This window comes from Mesoplodon bidens (genome assembly GCF_964165515.1).
Source record: "Mesoplodon bidens genome assembly, chromosome: 15".
Taxonomy (NCBI): domain Eukaryota; kingdom Metazoa; phylum Chordata; class Mammalia; order Artiodactyla; family Ziphiidae; genus Mesoplodon; species Mesoplodon bidens.
In genome coordinates this window covers 24,579,664-24,603,537 of record NC_138171.1, presented here as the reverse complement: position 1 = coordinate 24,603,537, position 23,874 = coordinate 24,579,664, and the positions used below count along the sequence as shown (strand labels likewise).

The 23,874-nt window shown below is 42.2% G+C and overlaps 1 protein-coding gene across 8 annotated transcripts in view; it reads right to left on the bottom strand.

Moving 5' to 3' along the window:
- Window positions 1-286: 286 nt before the first annotated feature.
- Window positions 287-23,874, bottom strand: part of NCOA6 (nuclear receptor coactivator 6) — a 108,072-nt gene continuing 84,484 nt past the window's right edge. For 5 of the 8 annotated variants that reach the window (XM_081256781.1, XM_081256776.1, XM_081256775.1 and 2 more), the window contains 5 exons: window positions 20,888-23,851; window positions 17,849-17,917; window positions 14,707-14,743; window positions 10,183-10,331; window positions 288-1,305 (listed from right to left, as the gene is read on the bottom strand). In XM_081256781.1, coding sequence (XP_081112907.1) covers window positions 1,262-1,305; window positions 10,183-10,331; window positions 14,707-14,743; window positions 17,849-17,917; window positions 20,888-23,851 — 3,263 coding nt within the window. In that variant the 3' untranslated portion in view covers window positions 288-1,261. Of the gene's footprint in view, window positions 1,306-10,182; window positions 10,332-14,706; window positions 14,744-17,848; window positions 17,918-20,887; window positions 23,852-23,874 lie in introns of all 8 variants that reach the window. The other 3 variants (XM_081256779.1, XM_081256780.1, XM_081256778.1) reach the window with 2 other exon arrangements.

Genomic DNA, 23,874 nt, shown 5'->3' with positions numbered 1-23,874 from the left:
AAGTCCCCTGAATGTTGGGGGTAGGGTAGGGGCAGAAGCAGCTGGTTTGGAGACCACAATTTTTAAGGCAAGAACTGAGCCAGGAAAGGGAAAAACCTAGGCACACTGATGAGCCACCCCAGGCCTGATGCAGATGAGAAACAGGGCAGCCAAAGAGTGGAAAATAGTGGATATCTCTGAAGTACATAATGCAAAATGACAACTTTTATTTGGGAGCTGCTCCATTTAACCACGGACATGGACTGAAGTTAGAAACCTGACCTAAACTGGGCTAGATTCTTGATGCTGTTACAAAAAATCTTGCTGGTCAGTCTGGGCTTATCTCTTGAATGGAGGAGGTGTAAACATAGTTGTGTTGCAGCAATCCATCGTGTGCATGGAGAAGCAGATGAATGAGGTAGAGAAGAGTGCCATCTGGTTTGCTGATGGCTTCCTGTCTCCAGAAAGTCTTGGGTGACCTTTGATCCTCTCTAAGTTGATTCTGTCATTTTGCAACCAAAAGAAATCTGATCAATATCAAAGTGCCTGGTATAGTACTGAAAAGAGCTAGTTTCTTCAAAGCCAAGAATGAGTTGAGTAAGTAAGTATGTACATTTTCCACAACTTGCCAGGTGGGCATCTCAAGTGTAATGAGGACATGATGGGATTCTAATTCAGAAAGAAGGCTGTTCCTATTCATTTATGGTCGAAAGAAAGAGCTTGCTTACCCAATAATCCCTTACCAATAACATACGTTTATGTTCTAGGACAAAGACATTTATTTAACACATTCAGTATTTCACATTGTACAAACCCTTAGATTCTCTTTATTCACTGGTCCATTTCTACAACAAATACATCCAAAACACTATATAATAAAATTATGTACAACATTTCCAAATGAGAAGATTCTTTTTGCCCCACTACTGCTATTCACACACAGTACTTCCACAGCACAATACATCATTAGAAGATCTAAAAATGCTCACCCTGTACTCTAGGCTGCTTAGGAAATGTGAAAACTATTAACATAATCACATTAGCTCCTCTCAATACATGGCAACATTTTAGAAACCTTGAACTTCATCTTGCAACACCAAAAGGGTTCAACAACTCTGCTTTCCCCATTGCACTTTATGAAACAGGTTGCAGGGACCAGGAAAAGGACCACATTATTAAAATAACTAACTGTACAGAAATGGATTTTAAAAAGTCACAGCTCAAAATCGCTTTTTGTAAAATTCACACACATTTACAAATATCAAGTCGTCATTCAGCTTGTTTACTTGGATTTTCTTCGCTTGGATTGCACCGCACTGGTTATGTCTGTGGGGAGAAAGGAGGACATATTCAGCTGAGGCAATTCTTTATAGCAGTGCCTTTTAGGCAGTCCACAGGAACCAGGGCTGACCTAAGTGGAGCCCTACTGGACTCTGAATCAGTCTAAGGTCCTCAAAAGGGGCACTCAGTGTGAAGAGGGTCTCAGACTTCTCGGCCCTGTGAACTAGGGCCTGGCGATTAGGGAAATGTTATACAGGTAGTGGAAGGTGAAGCAAACATACATGAAAAAGGTGCCAAGATCGGGAGAGCTGCTTTAGCTGGGCAATTAACCCCACAATCTCCATCACCTGTTTCCATCACCCAATGAAATGATGGACAGACTGACAGTGCTTTTGGTGAGAAATCAGTAAGTGATGTTACAAGCAAGTAAGTGAATTGTGCCACAAAAAAAACAGGGGCTTCCCTGGTGGCGCAGTGGTTGAGAGTCCGCCTGCCGATGCAGGGGACACGGGTTCGTGCCCCTATCCCGGAAGATCCCACATGCCGCGGAGCGGCTGGGCCCGCGAGCCATGGCCGCGGAGCCTGTGTGTCCGGAGCCTGTGCTCCGCAACGGGAGAGGCCACAGCAGTGAGAGGCCCGCGTACAGCAAAAAAAAAAAAAAAAAAAAAAAAAAAAAAAAAAAAAAAAAAAAAAAAAAAAAAAAAAAAAAAACAGCCTCTGGAGCCAAGCCATTGTTTTGCAGTGAGGAACTCTTTTTGCCATGCCATAGTCAAAGTCTCTAAATAACATGACTATGACCGTTGGTCAGCAAGTGTCTACCATGGCCTAGCCAGGTATTATCAAGGCTGTGGATATACCTGTGCATGTATGGAAGGCATGGAAGCAATTCAGAGCAAGCCACAGCCTGCTGTGAGCCCAGGTGAGCCTGAAGGCTTCATGGAAGAGGTGGGAACTGAGTGGTTTATATCAGTGACAGGGTAACAGTGACATAAAAGGGAAGGAGTGTGTTTTAATTCTTTTAATTCCTCTTGTATTATTCATGTCTTAAACTCAAACTCAACGTATAAACTCTCTCAAAAACTTTTTCAACACAAAAGTCTTCTACAGCAAAGCACAATCAATAGCCTGAAGCTCTCCAACTGTAAACATTTCTTTAAAATCTCATATTGATCTTAAAAATTCACCCTCATTCTTCATGCTGCTCCATAATAGATATTTTGGATTTAAAACGAAAAAAAATGTTTTAGAATTACTTCCCATCAAGGACAAAAAAAAGTTTTCTATTTAATACATTAATGTGTAAGATGAATCCAACTTATCCGTTTCTAGAAACTAGGCTGAACTCTCTGATGCTGCATGTTAGGTTCAGTATTCTAAGCAATTTTTCTTCTCTCTTTTGTATTGTATCATATTTTGAGAACCCAGACTCAAAATGTAGAGCAAAAAGCAAAAATTTTATCACTCTGTTAGCTAAGTAACTGCTAAGAAGTGAAACCTAGATGACTTTCCAAGAGGTGGCCCGTACAGTGTTTTTAGGCTTCTATAGGTGGAAATTTCAATATATACATCTTACTGGGAGATTATGATGCTTGTGCCAGGTGGTAGAATCAGTTTCTCTGATTTACTCATTAGTCTTTTGCTAATCAGAGGACAGTAAATCTGACAGGATGTTGACAATGGTGTTATTTTAATTCCATGTAAATAAACGGAGTCTCACATAGTGCACAACTCCCCATAATCAACCCTTTATATCCAACTCTCAAGCTTCATTTTCACTGTAGCAAATTTGTCATTTGCAGTAAAAACATACAGGGTTTTGTCCTGACTGAGTGTTCATCCTTAGAGAAATGTCTGTTAATTAGGTCAACTTTGGGAGCTTCTCCTTTGTTGTGATACGAACGATCAAGTGGTGTGTCTGAGAAACACATGTGTGGCTGGGAAAAGTGGTTAGGAGTGGGGGAATAAACAACCTCAGGCTCCCCCCTCCATTCCTTCCTTGCTTGTTCCCATCTGTCACTGCTCTAAAGCACCCAATCATCTGGCAGGCTGCCTCTGCTTCTGAGGGTGAATCAATGAGTGAGGCCATGAGTAAACAAGTGATCTGTGCTAGAAACTGGAAAAAAAAAAAAAAAAAAAGCCTTTTATACTAGGGTGAGCGGTGGCAGTGGTGGTGTAGGGTGGTGTAGGGTGGTGTAGTGGTGGTGTAGTGGTGGTGTAGCGTGGAGCTTTACCTTCTAAGGAGTTTTATAAATTGACCTTGACCTTGCTCACTTCATTACGCTTTTTACTGTTCTCCTTCTAGCCAAGATTTCTACTTAATTGTAAAAAAATTCTGGAAATTTCCTTTCAAAATCTGTATGGCTGGTTTCTAAATGATGCTACAAGAGTGCAGTTTCAGGTAGTTACTGTTTAGGGTTTTCTCCCATAAGATGTATCTAATTATGCTTATTCTACAATAATAACACTTACGTTTTAAGTATATCTGTATACTCTGTGTGTTTTTAGGTTGTTGCTTCTCAAGTCACTAGCTGTGGATAGGATAGAGCTATCACCCCACTATGCTGTCAGAGGCATCTTAGGGCACCCCAGGGACACCCACAGCTGCTGCTGATTACAGGTTGCTCTGAACTTCCCTCTTTTTAGCATATTTTCCCAGGTTTCAAACTTGTACGTTGAACTTCATGTTTTTAACTACTGATCCTTTCTCCCAGGTGAAAATATAACATAAAACTACTATAGGGCTTCCCTGGTGGCGCAGTGGTTGAGAGTCTGCCTGCTGATGCAGGGGACACGGGTTCGTGTCCCGGTCCGGGAAGATCCCACATGCCGCGGAGCGGCTGGGCCCATGAGCCATGGCCACTGAGCCTGCGCATCCGGAGCCTGTGCTCCGTAACGGGAGAGGCCACAGCAGTGAGAGGCCCGCATACCGCAAAAAAAAAAAAAAAAAAAAACAAAAACTACTATAAACAGAAGACTAAAGAATATCAAGGGAAACTAGAAAAATCATTTCTGTGTTAATGGGGAACTCATCATATCAGGAAGCAGAACTACTCATTTGCCTATTTATAAACAACACATCTGATCAAGTGCAATTTTAAAAAGAAGTTTGTGGGAGCCAATTTTTGTGTCTGTAATTAAAAGTGGTAGGGCAGTGGGGGTCAGTGGGGGGAACCAAACCAACCAAAAACAAAACAACAGATTAGAGAGTGACCTATCAACCAAGTGGGCCTCCCTGGACTTGCCCAGAAATCATCTATCCCAACTACTCCAATCTGGTAGTCTAGTAGGCCTTGGCTAGCATGACATAAGCAAACTCCGTTCTCAGAGCAGAAGAATGATTAATGTTACTGAATACAAAAAGTACCAATACTTCTCATTATAAACTGCTCATAATATTTCTCAGCTTTCTCATGAAAAAACGCAGACTGTTTCTGATTTTGTTTGTGCATAAATGACCAAAATCTTATGAGTACGAAAAGGCAAAACCCTCTTTTCCCTTCAAAACTTTAAGTACTGATGCTGCAGGAAGATGTTTCAGGTACCCAGCACTATATATGTCTACAAGTTCAAGACACATACATTTCATTTATTTATCTATTTATTTATTTATTTATTGGCTGCATTGGGTCTTCGTTGCTGCAAGTGGGCTTTCTCTAGTTGTGGTGAGCGGGGGCTACTCTTTGTTGCAGTGCACGGGCTTCTCATTGCGGTGGCTTCTCTTGTTGTGGAGCATGGGCTCTAGGCATGTGGGTTTCAGTAGTTGCGGCGCGTGGGCTCAGTAGTTGCGGCACGCGGGCTCAGTAGTTGTGGCGCATGGGCTCTAGGGCACGTGGGCTTCAGTAGTTGTGGCTCGCAGGCTCTAGAGCGCAGGCTCAGTAGTTGTGGTGCACAGGCTTAGTTGCTCTGCAGTATGTGGGATCTTCCTGGACCAGGGATCAAATCATGAGCCCTGCATTGGCAGGCAGATTCTTAACCACTGCGCCACCAGGGAAGTCCTGAGACACATAGATTTTAGAAGCCAGCTTGATATTTTATGACACTCCCTGGGTATGGGTTCAAATACAATCACAGGAAATTATTTTATGACTTTGGTTCATTTTTGGATACAACATAGAAGGCCAAATAATATGCATATTAATTCTTTAATTTGGATCCAAGAGCTCTAACACTTAAAAATCAAGAGCTACAGCATTCATTTCTGATTTAAAAAGTAACTTACCCTAGAAGAGTTAAAGACTGATAGACTGAGGGCTTAAGGCTGATGTGGAGATCTAGATATGACTGTGATTCCTGGGGTCTGGCCAGAACCCTGACATCCTCTAGGAGACACTGACCCAGAATCCCTCCATGTAATATCACAAAGCCTGAGAGTCATTATGGCCTCTTCTAAGCCAGTTGCTAAGTCTCAAAGCATGGATGGGGCAGGCATTCCAACATGACTACCATCACCTTGGGACAATGTCCAGTTTAAGTGTACGGCCTATACACGCCACCCCCCTTCTAAAACAGGTTCCAGCTTTCCATCTTTTCTTGGCTGGCAGTTATCTACAGAGTGGCTCTAATTTGGGCATCTCTTAACTGTCCCAGCTGCTAGATTAATTCTTTCTGGTGCACTGTAAATGACACCTTTAGTATCCTGAGGCTCTGGGCTCAAGTCAGATTCTCCAAAAGCTGGTGTATGACATCTCTAAAGGTCAGCACTTTTTCCCCTGCTTTAAAGATAACTACATACCATATTCTAAAGCCTAGAAGACCCTGATCCTTTAGGAAAAAGAATACATAGAATTGAGGGGAAGCAGATTTTCTCATAGAACTCCAGGAATCTTCCATTTTATGCTTCCTTCCAAACAGGTTTTTGCCTAGGAGATGATTCCCAGGGAGGGAGAAGAAAGATGTTGGTTCCACTTCTACACCCAAAGTGGGGATACCTAAAGAGGACCCTGGCTGTGGTGTACATGGTATGTCTGGAGAGGAAAGAAGGCCCTTCCCATCCTCTCCCCTCTCTGGCAGGCTGAGGTAAGGTGACTTCTACATCTCTTCTTTACCTGTGCATGATCTGCAGACCTGTGGCTTCCTCCCAGGAGCTCCTGTGACGCATTATGAAATTCCTACCCAGAAACGTGACCTATCAACCTGAGTTCTCAGGTCAGTATCTGGTGTGGGTGCACCACAACCTGCCCTGGTCTTCAGGCTGGTATCCTAATGGTACGTGACTGTTTTGTAGCAGCCCGGCTGATATCAGGCACTTGGCCAGGATGCCAGCTCTTGCCTAACCTAAGCTACTCAAGCTCAGCGCATTTCCTGAGAGAATGAAACCCTCCCTCAGACCTGGGCCTTTGCACATGCTATACCTTTTGCCTGGATAATGCTTCCTCATTCTTCAGGTCTCAGCCTAAACATTTTCTCCAGAAAGCCTTCACTGACTTGACAGGGGAACAAAGCATCCCAGCTATTGAGTTGGTCAAAAAGTTCCTTCGGTTTTTAAGTAAAAATAAAAGACACATTTTTCATTTTCACGAAGAACTTTATTGAACAATGTATTCACCGTTTTGTTCCACTAACTTCTGCCATTTTTCAGGCAACTTCATAATTCCACCTTCTCAAAACTTTTTATCTTTTTGAGCAAAGAACTGTTGTTCCAGGTGCCTTTTACAGTATTCCAGGGAATTGAAATTTTTTTCCATTAAGAGAATATTGTAAAGACAGAAATAAATGGAAATCCGAAGGTGCAATGTCTGGTGAATATGGTGGATGAAACAGAACTTCCCAGCCAAGCTGTAACAGTTTTTGCCTGGTCATCAAAGAAACATGAGGTCTTGCGTTATCCTGATGGAAGACTATGCGTTTTCTTTTTTTTTCTTTTTTTTTTTTTTGCGGTACGCGGGCCTCTCACTGTTGTGGCCTCTCCCGTTGCGGAGCACAGGCTCCGGACGCGCAGGCTCAGCGGCCATGGCTCACGGGCCCAGCCGCTCCGCGGCATGTGGGATCTTCCCAGACCGGGGCACGAACCTGTGTCCCCTGCATCGGCAGGCGGACTCTCAACCACTGCGCCACCAGGGAAGCTCGACTATGCGTTTTCTGTTGACTAATTCCGAAAGCTTTTCATCAAGTGCTGCTTTCAGTTGGTCTAACTAGGAGCAGTACTTGTTGGAATTAATCGTTTGGTTTTCTGGAAGGAGCTCTTAATAGAGGACTCCCTTCCGACCCCACCATATACACAACATCACCTTCTTTGGATGAAGACCGGCCTCTGGTGTGGTCGGTGATGGTTCATTTCGCTTGCCCCACAGTCTCTTCCATTCCACATTATTGAACAGTATCCACTTTTCATTGTCCATCACAATTTGTTTTAAAAAACAAATCAGTAGATCAGTAGAGAATCGCATGCAGAAATATGGTCAAGAAGGTTTTTTTTTGGTTAGCTTATTGTGGAACCCAAAAATCAAAGTGATGAACATAACCAAGCTGCTGCAAATGATTTTCAACGCGTGATTTGTATATTTTGAGTACGTTGGCTATCTCCTGCGTGGTATAACATTGATTGTTCTCAATTAACGTTTCGATTTGATCGCTATCAACTTCAACTGGTCTACCTGATCGTGGAGCATCATCCATCGAGAAATCTCCAGCATGTAACTTCGCAAACCACTTTTGACACGTTTGATCAGTCACAGCATCTTCTCCATACACTGCATGAATCTTTTTTTGCGTTTCAGTTGCGTTTTTACCTTTCTTGAAATAATAAAGCATAACATGCCGAAAATGTTGCGTTTTTTATTCCATCTTCAATATTAAAATGGCTACACAAAAATTCACCAATTTGGGTTAAGTTTTTTTTTTTTTTTTTTGCGGTACGCGGGCCTCTCACTGTTGTGGCCTCTCCCGTTGCGGAGCACAGGCTCCAGATGCGCAGGCTCAGCGGCCATGGCTCACGGGCCCAGCCGCTCCGCGGCATGTGGGATCTTCCCGGACCGGGGCATGAACCTGTGTCCCCTGCATCGGCAGGCGGACTCTCAACCACTGCGCCACCAGGGAAGCCCTTGGTAAGTTTGTTTTTTTAATGCACGCTGATATGACAGCTGTCACAATAAAATCTAACAAAATTGTTTCAAATGAAGTTAAAGACAACTAAATGCTCCTAGAGCCATTTTACAGACAAAACTGAACAAACTTTTTGGCCAACCCAATATATGCCCCTATAGTACCATATAACTCTGCTATCATAAATGCGTATAATATTAAAGTCTTTCTGGCTAGCATATAATCGATGTGAGGAAGACAGAGACTCCATATGTTTTTTCACTATTATATACCTAGAGCCTGGCATGTAGTAAGTACTTAAATATATAGTTGATAGATAGTTATTAATCTAATAATTACTGATTGTACACCTCTTGTATTAGGCACCACAGTAGGTACCAGGGATACAGTGGTGAGCAAAACCAGACATCTCCTGCCCTAACAGAGTATGTATATTAATTACCTACCACATAAATAGACCTAAATTTACAACTGTGGTGTTATGAAGGAGAAGAACATGGTGCTATGATTCCTCATAGCAGTGACAACTGAGCTAAGATAAGTAGGAAGAGTGGGAAGTTAATGAGGAGAAGAGAGGGAAGATAGACGAATACTCCCTACAATAGGTGTCACATATACCCAGGCTTGTGATGAGAGGATGGCATGTGATGAGAGGATGTTGCTAAGGGAAGTCAAATGAGGCTGGGAGAGGTTGACAGGGGACAAACCAGATAGAACCTTGTGGTCTATGTTGACGCTTTTAGACTTTAATCCTAATTATAATGGTAAACCATTGAAGGGTTTTAAGCTAGGGTAGCAGTGAAGATGGGGAAAAGTGGATGAATTTGAATCATCTGAGATAAAACCAGCAGCTTTTTGTGATGGATGTGAAGGTGAAGGAGAGAGGTGTCAAGGAGGACATGCCTAATGGACAGATTGATGGTAGTACAGGAACAATGGCAAAGGACCTGACATCAGGGGTGAAAAATCAAAGGTCTGTTTTTAGACATGGTGAGTTTGCAGTCCTGTTAAGGATGTATGTGCAGTTGTCTAAGATCTCTAGAGGTCTGCACTAGAAAACAAATTTATGAGTCATCTGTGAAAGGTTATAACTAAAGAAGGGAGGCATGAATGAGATTTGTTAGGGAGAAATAGAAGTTAAAGAGAAAAGGTGACTCAGGATAAAAGTTTGAGTAGACCAATATCTAATGTATGTGTACAGAGTCTGAGAAGGAACAGCCAGAGAAGTAGACAGAAAACTATTGAGAGTTCTGGGTCAGAGAAGCCAAGGGCAGAGCTCATCCAAAAAAGAGACAGCAGTCAATAGAGAAGAGAAAACTGGTTGTGTAAGATTCTCTGTAAGGTCAGAGAAGATGGGATCAAAGGCACAAGTGAAGGAACTGGCCTTGGACTTAAGGAGCGACAGTTGCTCTATTATAGTATGAGCAAAAGAGGACACTGGTAGATTTATGTCCTGGTAGTGAGAGTTGAGGGAGTTCTCTTTTCTCTTTGAAGACGTGAGAGTCTCTGCTGAAAGAGAGGACATAAAATAGGAGCCAGAGGTTTAAAAAGAGTAGAGAGTAGGAAAAAGAGTTGACCACAAAAACACAGAAAGATGGTGGGGCCATACTGAGGACCTGTCTGAAGTGGTGATCATGAATCAACCTGCCGTGTTATGTTCTTGCTGCTCTTGTACACAAGTACACACACACACACACACACACAGGGAGAAAACACATAGTTAAATGAACTAACAAATAAAGGAAGGACCAAACAAGCAGGAGATGTCAAAGTAACTTGAAAATTTGAGGAATAGAGGCAAAGACGAAGGGAAAAGTCCTCTGCTGCTGTGATAAGAACCCTATTCTTCCTCAGAAATAGCCTCTGCAGCCCACAGCTAACCTTTAGTAGAGCTGGAGGCTGAAGCAGGCCGAGAGGATCGCTTACGATGTCCATTTTCCACACTTTCAGAAGCCACAGCTGGCTCTTCAGTTCGGGAGTTTCTTCGGCTTGGAGTTTTGGACTTCTCAGATATCTCTTTGGGCTCACTGCTGACAGAGAGAAGCACAAAGTCCAAGGAGGTGAGGGAATCAAGTCACACAAAAAATAAAGATAAGAGTTTCATTCACAAGGCAGGAGATTAAGAACTACATAATCATTCTGGAGAGACAATGTTCCACTCTGGGACAGGAAGCACAATTATGCTCTAATATTACTGACAATTTAAAAGTGAGTCCAGCTTGTTACATTAGTAAAAATAAAATATTTAAGTATAATGCTGGTGAGATTGTGGAAAAACAGGTAAAATCCATTAAGAACTTGGAACAAAAATCATCAAACTTCCTCACCCATTTTCCTAAGATAAGAATATTTCCCTTCAAAAATTAACAGTACCTAAAAATCTAGGAAATTAACAACATACACTGGCATTTACTATGAGCCTAGTAGAGTTAGATAATGGCATATTACGAGTCACATTATAGAATATACACAAGAATATATTCACAATACACTGCTGGGTTTACTACTGATTGCTCCTACCTCAATCCCCTTTTTTTAGTATGTGAAGATTAAAAAATGGTAATATCCAGTATTATTGAGGGTACAGGGACAAAAACTCCTAATGGAGTATTAACTGTGCAACCCAATGATTCTCCGTAGGGGGCAATTTTGCCTCCTAGGAACATTCAACAATGTCTGGAGACATTTTTGATTGTCATGACTGGGAGGATATGCTACTGGCACCTTTTGGGTAGAGGCCAGGGATGACACTAAACATCCTATAATGCATAAAATGGCTCCCTGCCCCACACCCCACACAGAATTATCTCACCCAAACAGTCAATAATGCTGAGGCTGAGACACCCTGGTGTAATCCTCTGACTCAGCAATTCCATTTCTAGGTGCCTAAGGAAACAAATCTTTTTACAGAGCTAATTACACACAAGGATGCCAAAGCATTTTATTCATATTAATGAAGATAGAAGAGCTAAATGCTTAACAGTGATAGTACATTAGTTAACTAAACCATGGGACATCCAAATGGAGTCATGAAAAAAATCATGCTGTAGAAGGTTATTTAATGATAAAAACTGTTCAAAATATATTATTGTGGAGAAAAAAACAGCTACCAACATTATGAATAGTATACTCTCATTTTCATTATAATATATATTGAGTATATATGTAACCACATATGAATGAATGGGTGTGAGATATATATATGTGTATATATATGTGTATATAATACTATATATCTAATACATAGTGTTAGATCTATAGATAAACATTACAGTATATATATAAAATACTGGAGTGTTTTAACTCTATTTCTATCGGTATATACTCCGTGAAGAGGACTAGAAGAACAACTAAAATATACACAGTGAATACTGAGTTGTAGGAATATTGACTAACTGGTAATTTTCTTCTTTGTAATTCTCTGATCTGTATTTCAAGTTACCCTCAGTAAACTTTTACTACTTTCATGGTTCAAAAAACTCATGTTAAAATCATTAAAAAAAAAAGTTGATTAAATTTACTTGTAAGACATGGAATGGAAACAAAAGTAATGCAACAAAAACAAAACAAAAACCTGGTCACAGGGATGCCTCTTCTGGGAAGTCTTCCATGACCTCACTCCCCAGGTGGAGCTGCCTCTTTTGTCTTTTGGGTTCACAGTCTGTGTCTGGCATTCTAGAGCACCCATCAGGCTGTACAGCATATTTTTAGTGTCTTGTGTCTTCCGATACATTGTAAGCTTCTTAACCATGGCCTGATTGTCAACTATCCCTACCCCTCCATCGTTTACTCCTGACAGAGGACCCTTTGTTAGTGGCACTATGCCTGGGAATTTGGCCACACTGTTCATTACCCTAGCTTTACATCTAACCACTGTCCCACACAAGCCAAGGCATGTCAAGGAGAGGTGAGACTGGAGCTGGGGTAGAACTGCAAGTCAGGGGGATTTACACATCCTTTTAGAGGTGGTAAGGATGGCTTTCTGGCTAGGAGCCCAGAAAATGTTCAAAGCCTCTGAGGAAGAAGATTCCTAACGGAGGTACCTCTTTCTCCTGGCAAAACAAAAGCCTCAGCAATACTGTCCTAGTGTTTATACATCAAAGATCAGGTAACTTGGGGAACAAACACCAACAAGGTATTTTTGGTCTGATTATCTCTTCTTTCTCTAGCCACACAGTTGGTGTATACTTTGAGATATGCAAATGAATTCAAACGTAAGCCCAATCCAAATAAAACTAGACAGGTAGTAGGAATAGCAATGAATTTGGAGTCAGAAGAACAAGGGTCAAGTCTTACCTATGCATTTATTGGCCACGATATTTAACTTTCTCTATGTTTCAGATTCTTGATCTATAAATCCCCATCTTGTCTGCTGTAATACATTAAGTGTGAGAGCTCTGGAGGCAGAAGGCCTGGGTTTGAATCTCAGCTTCACCATTTACTGCATCTGTGGCTTTGGACAATTTAATTAACCTCTCTGAGCTTTAGGTTCCTTATTTGTAAGACAGAATTTCCTTTCGTAATAGATACCATGAAAATTAAATGAGATAATACATCTAGGGAGCTTTTAGCCCAACATATGGCACAGAACAGCATTCAAATAAATGTTGGCTATTATAACCACCTCACAGGGTTGATATGATAATTAAATGAGAAAATGACTGTGAAGCGGTTTTACAACCTAAGTTGATGTACAAGTATGATAAATTCTTTAAAATGTTATCTAGTACATTCCTAGGAATGACTTTTGTAATACGATAATACTTCTCTCCATGGGGCTAATGAGGTTGAAGCCACAGTTTTATTTCATTTTGTTAGGTTATGTGGGGTAGCACAGTATAAAAGAAAAAGCATGGGTTCTGCACTCAGACCCCATCTGCCATTCTTTCTCTTGAGGATCAAACAGCTATACTTAGAAGGTGTTGCAAGGACTATTATTAATGACAATGATGGCAAGAGCTCCTATATATATATATATATATATATATATATATATATATATATATATATATATATATATATATATATATATATATATACATCTTTATTGGAGTGTAATTGCTTTACAATGGTGTGTTAGTTTCTGCTTTATAACAAAATGAATCAGTTATACATATACATATGTTCCCGTTATCTCTTCCCTCTTGCGTCTCCCTCCCTCCCACCCTCCCTATCCCACCCTCCCTATCCCACCCCTCTAGGTGGTCACAAAGCACCGAGCTGATCTCCCTGTGCTATGCGGCTGCTTCCCACTAGCTATCTATTTTACATTTGGTAGTGTATATATGTCCATGCCACTCTCTCACTTTGTCACAGCTTACCCTTCCCCCTCCCCATATCCTCAAGTCTCTTCTCTAGTAGGTCTGTGTCTTTATTCCCGTCTTACCCCTAGGTTCTTCATGACCTTTTTTTTTTTCTTAGATTCCATATATATGTGTTAGCATACGGTATTTGTTTTTCTCTTTCTGACTTACTTCACTCTGTATGACAGACTCTAGGTCCATCCACCTCACTACAAATAACTCAATTTTGTTTCTTTTTATGGCTAAGTAATATTCCACTGTATATAAGTGCCACATCTTCTATATCCATTCATCCAATGATGGACACTTAGGTTGCTTCCATCTCCTGGCTATTGTAAATAGAGCTGCAATGAACATTTTGGTACATGACTCTTTTTGAATTATGGTTTTCTCAGGTTATATGCCCAGTAGTGGGATTGACAAAGGATTAATCTCCAAAATTTACAAGCAGCTCGTGCACCTCAATAACAAAAAAACAAACCACCCAATCCAAAAATGGACAGAAGACCTAAATAGACATTTCTCCAAAGAAGATATACAGATTGCCAATAAACACATGAAAGAATGCTCAACATCATTAATCATTAGAGAAATGCAAATCAAAATTACAATGAGATATCATCTCACACCGGTCAGAATGGCCATCATCATAAAATCTAGAAACAATAAATGCTGGAGAGGGTGTGGAGAAAAGGAAACACTCTTGCACTACTGGTGGGAATGTAAATTGACACAGCCACTATGGAGAACAGTATGGAGGTTCCTTAAAAAACTACGAATAGAACTACCATACGACCCAACAGCTCCTATATATTGAATGCTTACTATTTACTCACTATGCTGAGTGCTGAAAATGTTATGTCATCCAATTTTCAAAACAACCACAAAAGGCAGAAACTTAGCCACCAAGTTTTGTTAAAAGAAATGTTACCTCTGAGGGGTTGGTACTCATGACAGCTCCCTACTTCAGCAGGAAAAAAACTGGTACAAAGAGTGAAGGAAAAGGACAAGGTGAGGAAAGGTTTAAAGGTTGAGAAAGATGATACCTTTCAAAGAGGCTTATGCCATATTCATGCTAAGTCTGCAGAAGTGATCATCTTACCTTTGTCCAGAGACTATGGCAGCATTTGCCTCGAGTTCTGTTAAAAATACAAAGGACAGAAATGAGATGTAGGAGCTTCTGGTGTATATGTCCACAGGGAGAAGCTAGGTGTCTATGAGAATTCTGAATGCCTTGTTTAGGCTAACGGGTCTCCATGCGCAGCAGGATCCTCACCCTAACGTGGTATAGAGACAGAGAGTTGGCATGGACACAACTCAGTTGTCTGGGGCATAAGATACTTACTCAGTCTATTTTTATTTCTACTCCATACTGTGAGGTAATCCTGTTTGGATCAACGTAACTAAATTACATTGCCTGGTTCATATTTCATCCAGCTATATCTCTTTTAGTAAAATAATCCTCTTCCTCTCATGTAGAAGAGACTGTTTTCATTCTTAGAATATCTCTTCCCTCTTGACATATTTTTTTTAAACAGTAATCTTCCAATATGTCTTAAATATCTATTAAGGATGCATTCTCCTCCAAAGGAATTCCTGAGTTTTAGAAAGCAGACTGCTTTACTCTGAGATATCACCTATACACCCCATTATGTTCCTCTCTTCCTCAACCTCTCAGCAATGTCCTCTAAAAAAGGAAAATCTCTGTCATTTGTCTAGCAGGGTTTTGCTTAAATGAGCATCCTATGGGTTTACCAGGCATTTCTTTATAAGCACCAGCAGGAAAACATCTTTTTCCTCCATTATATGCCTTTAGGTAGTTCCATCTTTTCCAAAAGACCATTGCTGATGCATCAGATAACAGTCATCTCTCCTGCCTCTGGTCTCCCACAGTCCTTTCCCTGTCCCCCATTTCAGGGAATTCAACACCTGAAACTCAGTGTACATGTCTAACCTACCCTCCTTATTACACAGTAACCTCCTTGATGGCAGCAGAGTCAGAGTGACTGGGTTATTTTGACCTCACTGCTTATTAGCCATGTGACCTTGGGCAAATGGCTTGACCTCTCTGTGCTCAAGGTCTCATCTGAAAAATGGCGATAACCACTTTACCCACCTCAAAGTTAAAAAGATTAAATTAAATAACACATATCAAAAACTTAGTACAGCAGCACTTAGTAATAACTCAGTATTAGCTATTATTAGTATTGCTCTGATGCTCATGTTGATGCAGCCTTCACGTAAAGAGGCTGTCCTACTCTGCCTTCAGTGAAAGATGCTGGCAGAGGAGAATCCATGCTTCTCATTTGTTATTTAGCTCCCCATATCTAACTCATAAAACCTGGAACCCCCTCCACAAGAAACAGATACCAACTCACTGAGTCTCTGCTGGAGCAAAGAAACTCAGGAAATGTGTGCTCAAAACTAAAAATGGGGCTTCCCTGGTGGCGCAGTGGTTGAGAGCCCGCCTGCCGATGCAGGGGACACGGGTTTGTGCCCCGGTCTGGGAAGATCCCACATGCCGTGGAGCGGCTGGGTCCGTGAGCCATGGCCACTGAGCCTGCGCGTCCCTAGCCTGTGCTCCGCAACGGGAGAGGCCACAGCAGTGAGAGGCCTGCGTGCCGGAAAAAAAAAAAAAAAAAAAAAAAAAACTAAAAATGGCTCAAGTCAAAAGAGGTTTACTACAAAAAATTTTGGTTAGTTTGCTCTTTTGAAACAAAATTCAATGCTTTTGACAATTTTAACACTATCACAGCTAATTCATATAAGTGGAAATCAAAGGGGTTTTGGTGAAGGCAATTATTGGCGTAGGCAGTATTCTAAGGAGATTCATTTGAGCCAAACTTTTAAAAGGAACAAGATTCTTCAGCAAATTACTCTGAGAAGGAGGACATATGATATGGTAAAGTCCATATTCTGGAGAAAAGAGTTGGGGCAGGAGATGGAATTCCCTTCCCCTTTCTAGTTGCTCCTTTTCTCATTAAAAATGAGTTTTACTATCTAATTCCTTCTCTGAAGAATCTGTTCCATTTCTACCCTTCTCAGGTATCATGTGGGTAGTTGGTAACAAACAAATCTGGGTGGCTAAAATGTTTTTTGCTCATCCATTTTTTCAGAGGCCTGGTTTTACCCGAAGAATGTACAATAGAAAGTCCTATCCATCATATAGGACATGGCACCCTGAAGCAGGTTTTAAAATAATCACAACTTTTACCTTACTTTTTAAACAAATATTTTAAATTTTATTTTATTTATTTTTAATTTTTTTTGGCCGCCCCGTGCAGCTTGTGGGATTTTAGTTCCCCGACCAGGTACTGAATCTGGGCCCTCGGCAGTGAGAGCACAGAGTCCTGACCACTGGACTGCCAGGGAATTCCCAACTTCTACCTTACTTTTACTGACTTAGACTCAAAATTAAACTTTTATTTTTTTAAAAAATTTTGTCAAGCGTGTGAACTGTATTGTCAGCGAGACTCTAACCTCCTTGTGGAAAGCAGTCATACTTCTTTTTTTGTGGGGGGTATCCCCCAATAACCTACAATGACAAAGAGCCAGGTAAGACTAAACTGTTAACAAATCTATAATCTTTATCTGCTTTGGCAGTCTACTCTTGACGGCTGTTATTGCCATCAAGATCCTCATGCATTCAGAGCTGACCCAGCATTTCACAGTAGTTATTTGTCAGATTACCATGGGCTCCACCTTCCAGAAACACCATCCCTAGTGCTATTTACAATATCTTGGTCATGGGAAGAAACTTAATGCCATCCAGACATGAGTGAAATGACTCCGACTCCCTGGAGGAATGGCTACCTCACTGCAGCAGAGGTTTTCGGAACAAGCCTCCACTCCTGTCATAATGCAATTACTGTCTTAATGCAGTAATGCCTCCCACCCCAGTGAGTTACCGTATGCCAATCAGTCAGCTGCCAGCTATGGGTGCCAGGGTCATGGAACAGGGCAAACTCTGCAATGGAAACCACCCACGGCTTGGTGGCAGACAATGGGCACTGAGATGTCCTTCTTGAGTTCCCTGGCTGACACGAGGAATGTGTCAGAGAGCAAGCTGGTCAGGGGAAAAATAACTTCAAATAGTACTGCATAAGCTCTGCCACTCAACCGAAGTCTGCTCTGAAGCAAACAGATGAGACAGTTTCAGCCACTTCCTGGCACACTGAGGACAGCAGTGGTTCCTTCACATGTAACCTATTCCATTCAAGAAATTTTTCCAAGGTGGGCCTTACCTGGTCTGGGAACAGACCCCTGCAGTGCTGTGGCTGGAGTTTCCTTTGGGACTAAACTCTGTGAAGGGGCTAAGGCAAGAAAAAAAAAAAAAAAAGAAAGAAAGAAAAGAAACAGGCCTTTAACATTCTTTTCTAAACAAAGCAGAAAGCATTGACTGAATCAAGGGCTAAGTAACTGCTGAAATACACATATTCTTAGAAAGCAGCACTTGAAGTTAACTTTGAAAGCACAGTACATTCCAAAACTTGCTTAAAAAATTAACTACCTTAACACTCAGTAACAAAGACTAATGCTAGGCGGGGTCTGTTTTTCCTTTTTGTATGTGCAAAGATCAAGGAAGGATATGGCCATGAGGACAACAGCACCCATAATTTTTGCTTCTTGGGGTCAAGTTCTGTCCAGTACTCTAAAAAACCCAAAAGCATACTTTAGTAGGCAACCCAAACCACTTTCAGAAGGACAATTATACCATTCAACCTTAGCATTTAAAAAATTGTCTCAACCCTCTAAAGACTACGTTCCTTGAGACCTGAAATGAATCATGTATTGTGTACTTTTCTATAGCACCTGGCAAGTGTGATGGGCATAAAGCAGGTATTCAATTCATATTTAATGAATCAAATCAATTTGATATGTTATCTACTTATTTTATCTAACAATTACCAAGAACTTACTAGGGGCAAGGCTCTGTGCCAGGCACCCTTAGAGACCAAATTCCATTCTTCTTGCCCATCAGGAACTCAGTCTAGTATTAAAGATATAGACAAGTGGTACTCTGGAGTGAACTGCGAAGTTATATGAAGCAGATTCATAAAGTATAAAGTACTATGGGAGTCCAAAGCAAGGGAGATCAATTCTAGATTGAGAAATCTGAAGGTATACTAAAGGGAGAAACATCAGAATTAGGCTTTGAAGGACAGAGAGAACTCAGGCCCTTGAAGAGGAATGGAATAGAATACACAATGTACTCTAGAATGGGAACTTCTGGGATCAATACCATAAAGATTGAAGACATAGATATGCCACAGTCACTCAAGGTTATGTCCTCCCATCTTGACACTCAGTCTAACATCCTAGATAAACTCTACAACAATAAGTTTTACCCTCATGTGGAAATTGTGACTTTTGTAGATTTCTCTCCCTGCTTAGTCAATGATGCATTTGTGTTAAGAATTTATTTTGGATGTTTATCTAATAAAGCTTAAAACTGTACCTTAACTTTTATTTTTTACTCCAGTATTGGTTTCTCACACTTTCAAGGTAAAAGCACAGAAGCCCCTTGAAAAAGAATGGAAATAATCTTAACTGAAATTGAGAAGTTTTTTTTCCAACTACTGGTTCATCTCCCTAATGCTCCTGTATTTCTCTAGGATTACACAGGATCCAGATAAAAGTTATTTTCTAACAACTTCATCATTATTCTCTTGGTATCAGAGGGAGAGGTTCCCTGAAAGGAAGTAGAATGGAAACATTTAATAGTGGAGAATATATTTAAGTTACACCAGGTTTCAAAAAAATTCTTAGGGCTCACCTACATCAACAGAACTAGAACCAGGAATCTACAGCACCCAGCCCTATGAAGTCTCTGTCTCCTCCAAGGGCAGAGAACTCCTTAAAGGCCTTTATCCCTCCCTGTATCTCTAGTTTTGAAGTGAATAGGCAGAGAGCAGGGGAATTAACCTTTCCAGGGCTCTGTGTGAGGCAGTGTGCTGGCTTTTACGCTAAGCCCACTCAATGAATCTTTGTATAAATTCTGGGAGGTAGGAATTACAATCTCCAGTTTACTGGTGAAGTACATGGCTTACAAGAGGTTAAGGGATTTATCCAACTGCAACTGGTACCAGTGGAGCTAGAATTTGAACTCTGATCCTACCAGAAGCTTGTGTTCTTTCTGCCCCTCCTCCTGCCCCTCGAAGCATTTTAGCTGCATAAACAGGCACTATTGGCTGGCCTAGGATACAGCAAAGGTCCTTTGAGCTTTGGCAGTGTTTGACTGATTCCACTCTGGGGAAATAGAACTTCTGTACCACTTAAGCCTCACAGGAGGAGGAACATTACGTATGTGTGGGGGGGGGGCGGGTGCGGGGGGAGATGCCAAGGGAAGGAGGGGAGATGTAAGGACATCTACGTTTCCATAATTAGCCCACCTTACCAGTACATAGGAAATAACCTGAACTAGAAATACATGAATGGAATGGTCTAATTTTCAAAGAGATTGCATCAAAAAGAAACAGGTGATAAGAATTCTTTACCTATTATTGAATGATTACTATATTCTAGCCCCGTGCTAAAAATGTTATATACATTATCTCGTTGAATTCTTACAACTACTATTGTCCCCATTTTCCAAAGGAGGAAACTAAAGTTTGGAGTAGTCAAGTAACTTGCCTAAGCCCAAACAGCCGGTAAATGCTGGCACCAACCTAAGCCTATCTCTTAACCACTTTGCTCCTCCCATGTCTATTACCATGAAAGCTGGTTTTCTGGAAAGCTCTCCCCTGGAGCAGCCAGTCTGAAGGGAAGAGTCCCTGGGATAGAGTACAATGAGGAAGGGGCTATGAGAAACCTGCTCTGAACAGTTGAGAGCAAGTCTTTACCACAGTAAGGAGAACCTGCAGAAACTGTTTACCCTTAAGGGACGTGGTTAAACTGGAGGCTCACAGTATAGACTTTGAATGAATACTGAACTCTAAGCTTCAATCTTCTCACCCGCAAAATGGGGTTAGGGCTACCTGACATGGTTGGTATGAAGATGATGTAACACAGGTGAAAATGCTTCTTTGTAAAATGAAAAATTTTATGTAAATAAAAGGTATATGATTATTTCAGGAGCTGAGAGAGAACCATATTAATGAATGTAAACAACGTGGGATTTTAAAAGGGAAGTATATTTCCCAATGTACTTCAAATAAATGAAACTATCACTATTGCCATTTAGCCCATTCTTCTTCCTCCAAGTAGAAAAGGAGTCATGCTTTCTCTTGTGGGATAGGTCATCAAAAATTGACATGAGATGATGCCAGGCCCCAAGTACATACCTATGCTGGGTAGAAGCTCTGGATGAGATCCCACCTTCTCCTCCACTAGGCCACCTGCAAGTGGCTCAGATGCTATGCCAATATGATTGTTTTTTGTGGTCGGCGCCGCGGAGATGAGCTCAGAGGGTACCAGAGTGGTTACTATTGAGCGTACATTGGTGGGGAGAGTACTGCCAGGTAAGCTGGGTCCTGCTGAGGCGGAGCCTGGGCCCACAGGGCTAGAGGTCATTTTTAGCAGAGTGGGTGCTGGGGGTGTTGGGGTTTTACTGTCCAGCTCTGTGGATAACTGCTCTGTTCCCATGAGCCCTGGAGCTGTGGTCTCTAGCCCTTGGCCTTCAGTTTCTCCATCTGCACCATATTGTTCTTCCCCTTTCTCAAGAGAGCCTGTAACTTTTTTACACGCCTTGGTCAGCAAAATCTGGCCGATTTTGTCCACTTTTCCTTTGCCCTTACTAGATGAGACTGGGCTTCGCCGGTTGACAGAGGAGCCTGGACTATTGGTCAAAAGGGGAGAAACCACTGTGGTTGACTGTGAAGAGGGCAGAGTGCTCTGATCTGCTGAGATGCTCACCTGAGGACTAGTCTCCTCTGGATTCAGTTCTTTTACTTGCTGGACAGGGGGATGAGGAGGGACAACTGGAGAAGTTGTACAAGGTGGGGAAGGAAGCTGAACAGGGGTGGCTCGTGAGTTAAGGACCAAGGGTCGACCTGTCTGTATGTTTGCAGCAGGACTACTGGAGGGGGCATTAGGCAGTACAGGAGCAGAAGAAAACTTTATATTCTGAGGTATGTGTAAAGGGCCAACGACTGCAACAGAGGGAGGCATCAAGCCAGAGTTGGTTGTCAGTGGGGTTGCAGGAATTGTGCTTGGCTGTGATCCTTTCATAACCTGAATTATTGAGGATGAATTGATAAAGACAGGTGTAATGAACTGAGGCCGGGCATTTGACTGAGCAGCTGACTGTCCCTCAGAAACCATAACCTTGCTACCCACATTGGGCATTGTGACAACTGTTGACATTAATGCAGACTGCAGGTGAGTTGGCAGAGCTGCTGATGTGTTAGCTGAAGTTGTGATGGGATTGGAAGTTACAAAAACAGTTATCTGATTTGGGGGCAAAGGAGTGGAAATGGAGGAAGAGCTGACAGGTCTTGACATTACTTGAGGGATGCTTGGTGCAACATTAGAACTGACCTCACTCAATTCTGGATGCACAAGGGTTGAACATGGCTCGTTACTGTGAGGTAAATTTAGGGAATTAGAGGGTTCTTTAGAAGACGAATCCTGCAGTGTGGGAATGACAGATGCTTTTTTCAGGTCCTCTCCAGAAACTACTGGAGGTGTTACTTCCAGATCTGTAAGCCCAGGGGGTTTAATGGTCACATTAGGAGCTCCAGAGTTGTCAAGAAGTTGACTTAACGATGTTGGCGCTTCCCTCATAGCAGGAGACACCAAATTTTTGTTCTCTTCGATACTGGGAAGTTTGTTAGTATCCGAAGGTTGCCCATCCTTTTTGGATTGATCTTCAGGGACCATTTTAACTTCTTGGGCAGGGACTGCTTTTAGCTCAACGTTTACCTGCTCCTTCCTACCCTGGGAATTCTGGCAATCGCTGTCCTGAGGCATAGTCAAGCTCTCCTTGTTATCCTCAAGAACACCCCCTATTGCAGCCACAGGCATGGTAGGATTCTGAGGATTCAGCCCGCTGTTGTTAGGGAAGCTCCCAGGTACAGGGGGGTTGGCCAAAGGAGTAGGACTGACCAATACGTTTCTTGGCAACTCCACATTTTGCAACAAGGTTGCATTTGTTTGAGAGGCAAGAGTAAGTTTAGGGGCTTTTGAGTTTTGTCTCCCTGGACTTGGGGTGGTTTTCCTACTTGACCCAGGACTAGACCTGCGACTGTTGCTTGGACTTGCCCGTTTTGTTGCTCCAGAATTAGACTGCTTTCCAGAATTCACCACCACAGAATCTAATTTGTGAGTCTGTGGGGCAGCAAAATTGGAAGGATTATTCATGGTAAGGTTTGAAGGTGCTTGTCCGATGGCCTTCAAAGTTGTTGGATTTAGGCCCTGTTGATCAAAGCCTCGGTTTAAATTTGGCCTGGGAGGTAAAGGAATATTAATCTGTGGGGGGAAGAGTCCTGCTATGGAGGCATTGAGTCTTTCTGGTGATAGACTGATTTCTGAAGGTTCTGTGCTGGGAGGGCGGTTGTTGGGTGTCTGAGGATAATAGGGTCTGGGGCTGGCTCTGTTTGGTGTTTTAGGCCTAGATGTTTGGGTTGGGGCAGCCACATTTGGAAAGTGGTGGCCATGAGAGCTGGGCAGGGAATTTACAGGAGGCTGCTGGGGAGTTGCACCTTGAGTTGTTGAAAGGGGTGATGGTCCAGGTTTTGGCCCTGTCATCATTAACTGATTCTGGGAAACCACTAAATGTGAAGGCATGTTATTTGGGCCTCCTGAGACAGATGGTACTTCACTGCCACTTGCTTCAGGGAGTGAGGACATCTCTCCCAGTGGTGAGCTGGAAGGATTCTGGGGGTTCTCCTGGTACACCATTTTCCTTGAATTGCTTCCCAAAGGAGTATTCACAGGCATTGGCATTCTTTGCTTATCAGGTGATGGCGGCACGGAGGCAGGTCCTTGCAAACTGACCATGACAGGCACACTGCCACTCTGTTGCATGGGCATTCTCTGGGAGTCCGGATTCAGGGGGCCCCTTGGGGGATGGACGCTCTGGGAGACTGGAAGCCTAACTGATTTGGGGTCCTGCTGCATCATTAGCATCATCATCATTTGCTGCTGCTGCTGCTGCTGCTGCTGAGACTGTGGCTGACTGGGGGGCGGCGGCGGCGGCTGCGGCTGCGGCTGCTGCTGTGGTGGCTGGGGTGTGGGCGCCACATGCTGCATGAGCTGAGGAGGCATCTGCTGAAGTGGCCTCTGTTCAACTGGTTGAGAAGGATAACCTAAAACGAGCCCCCAAAATCAG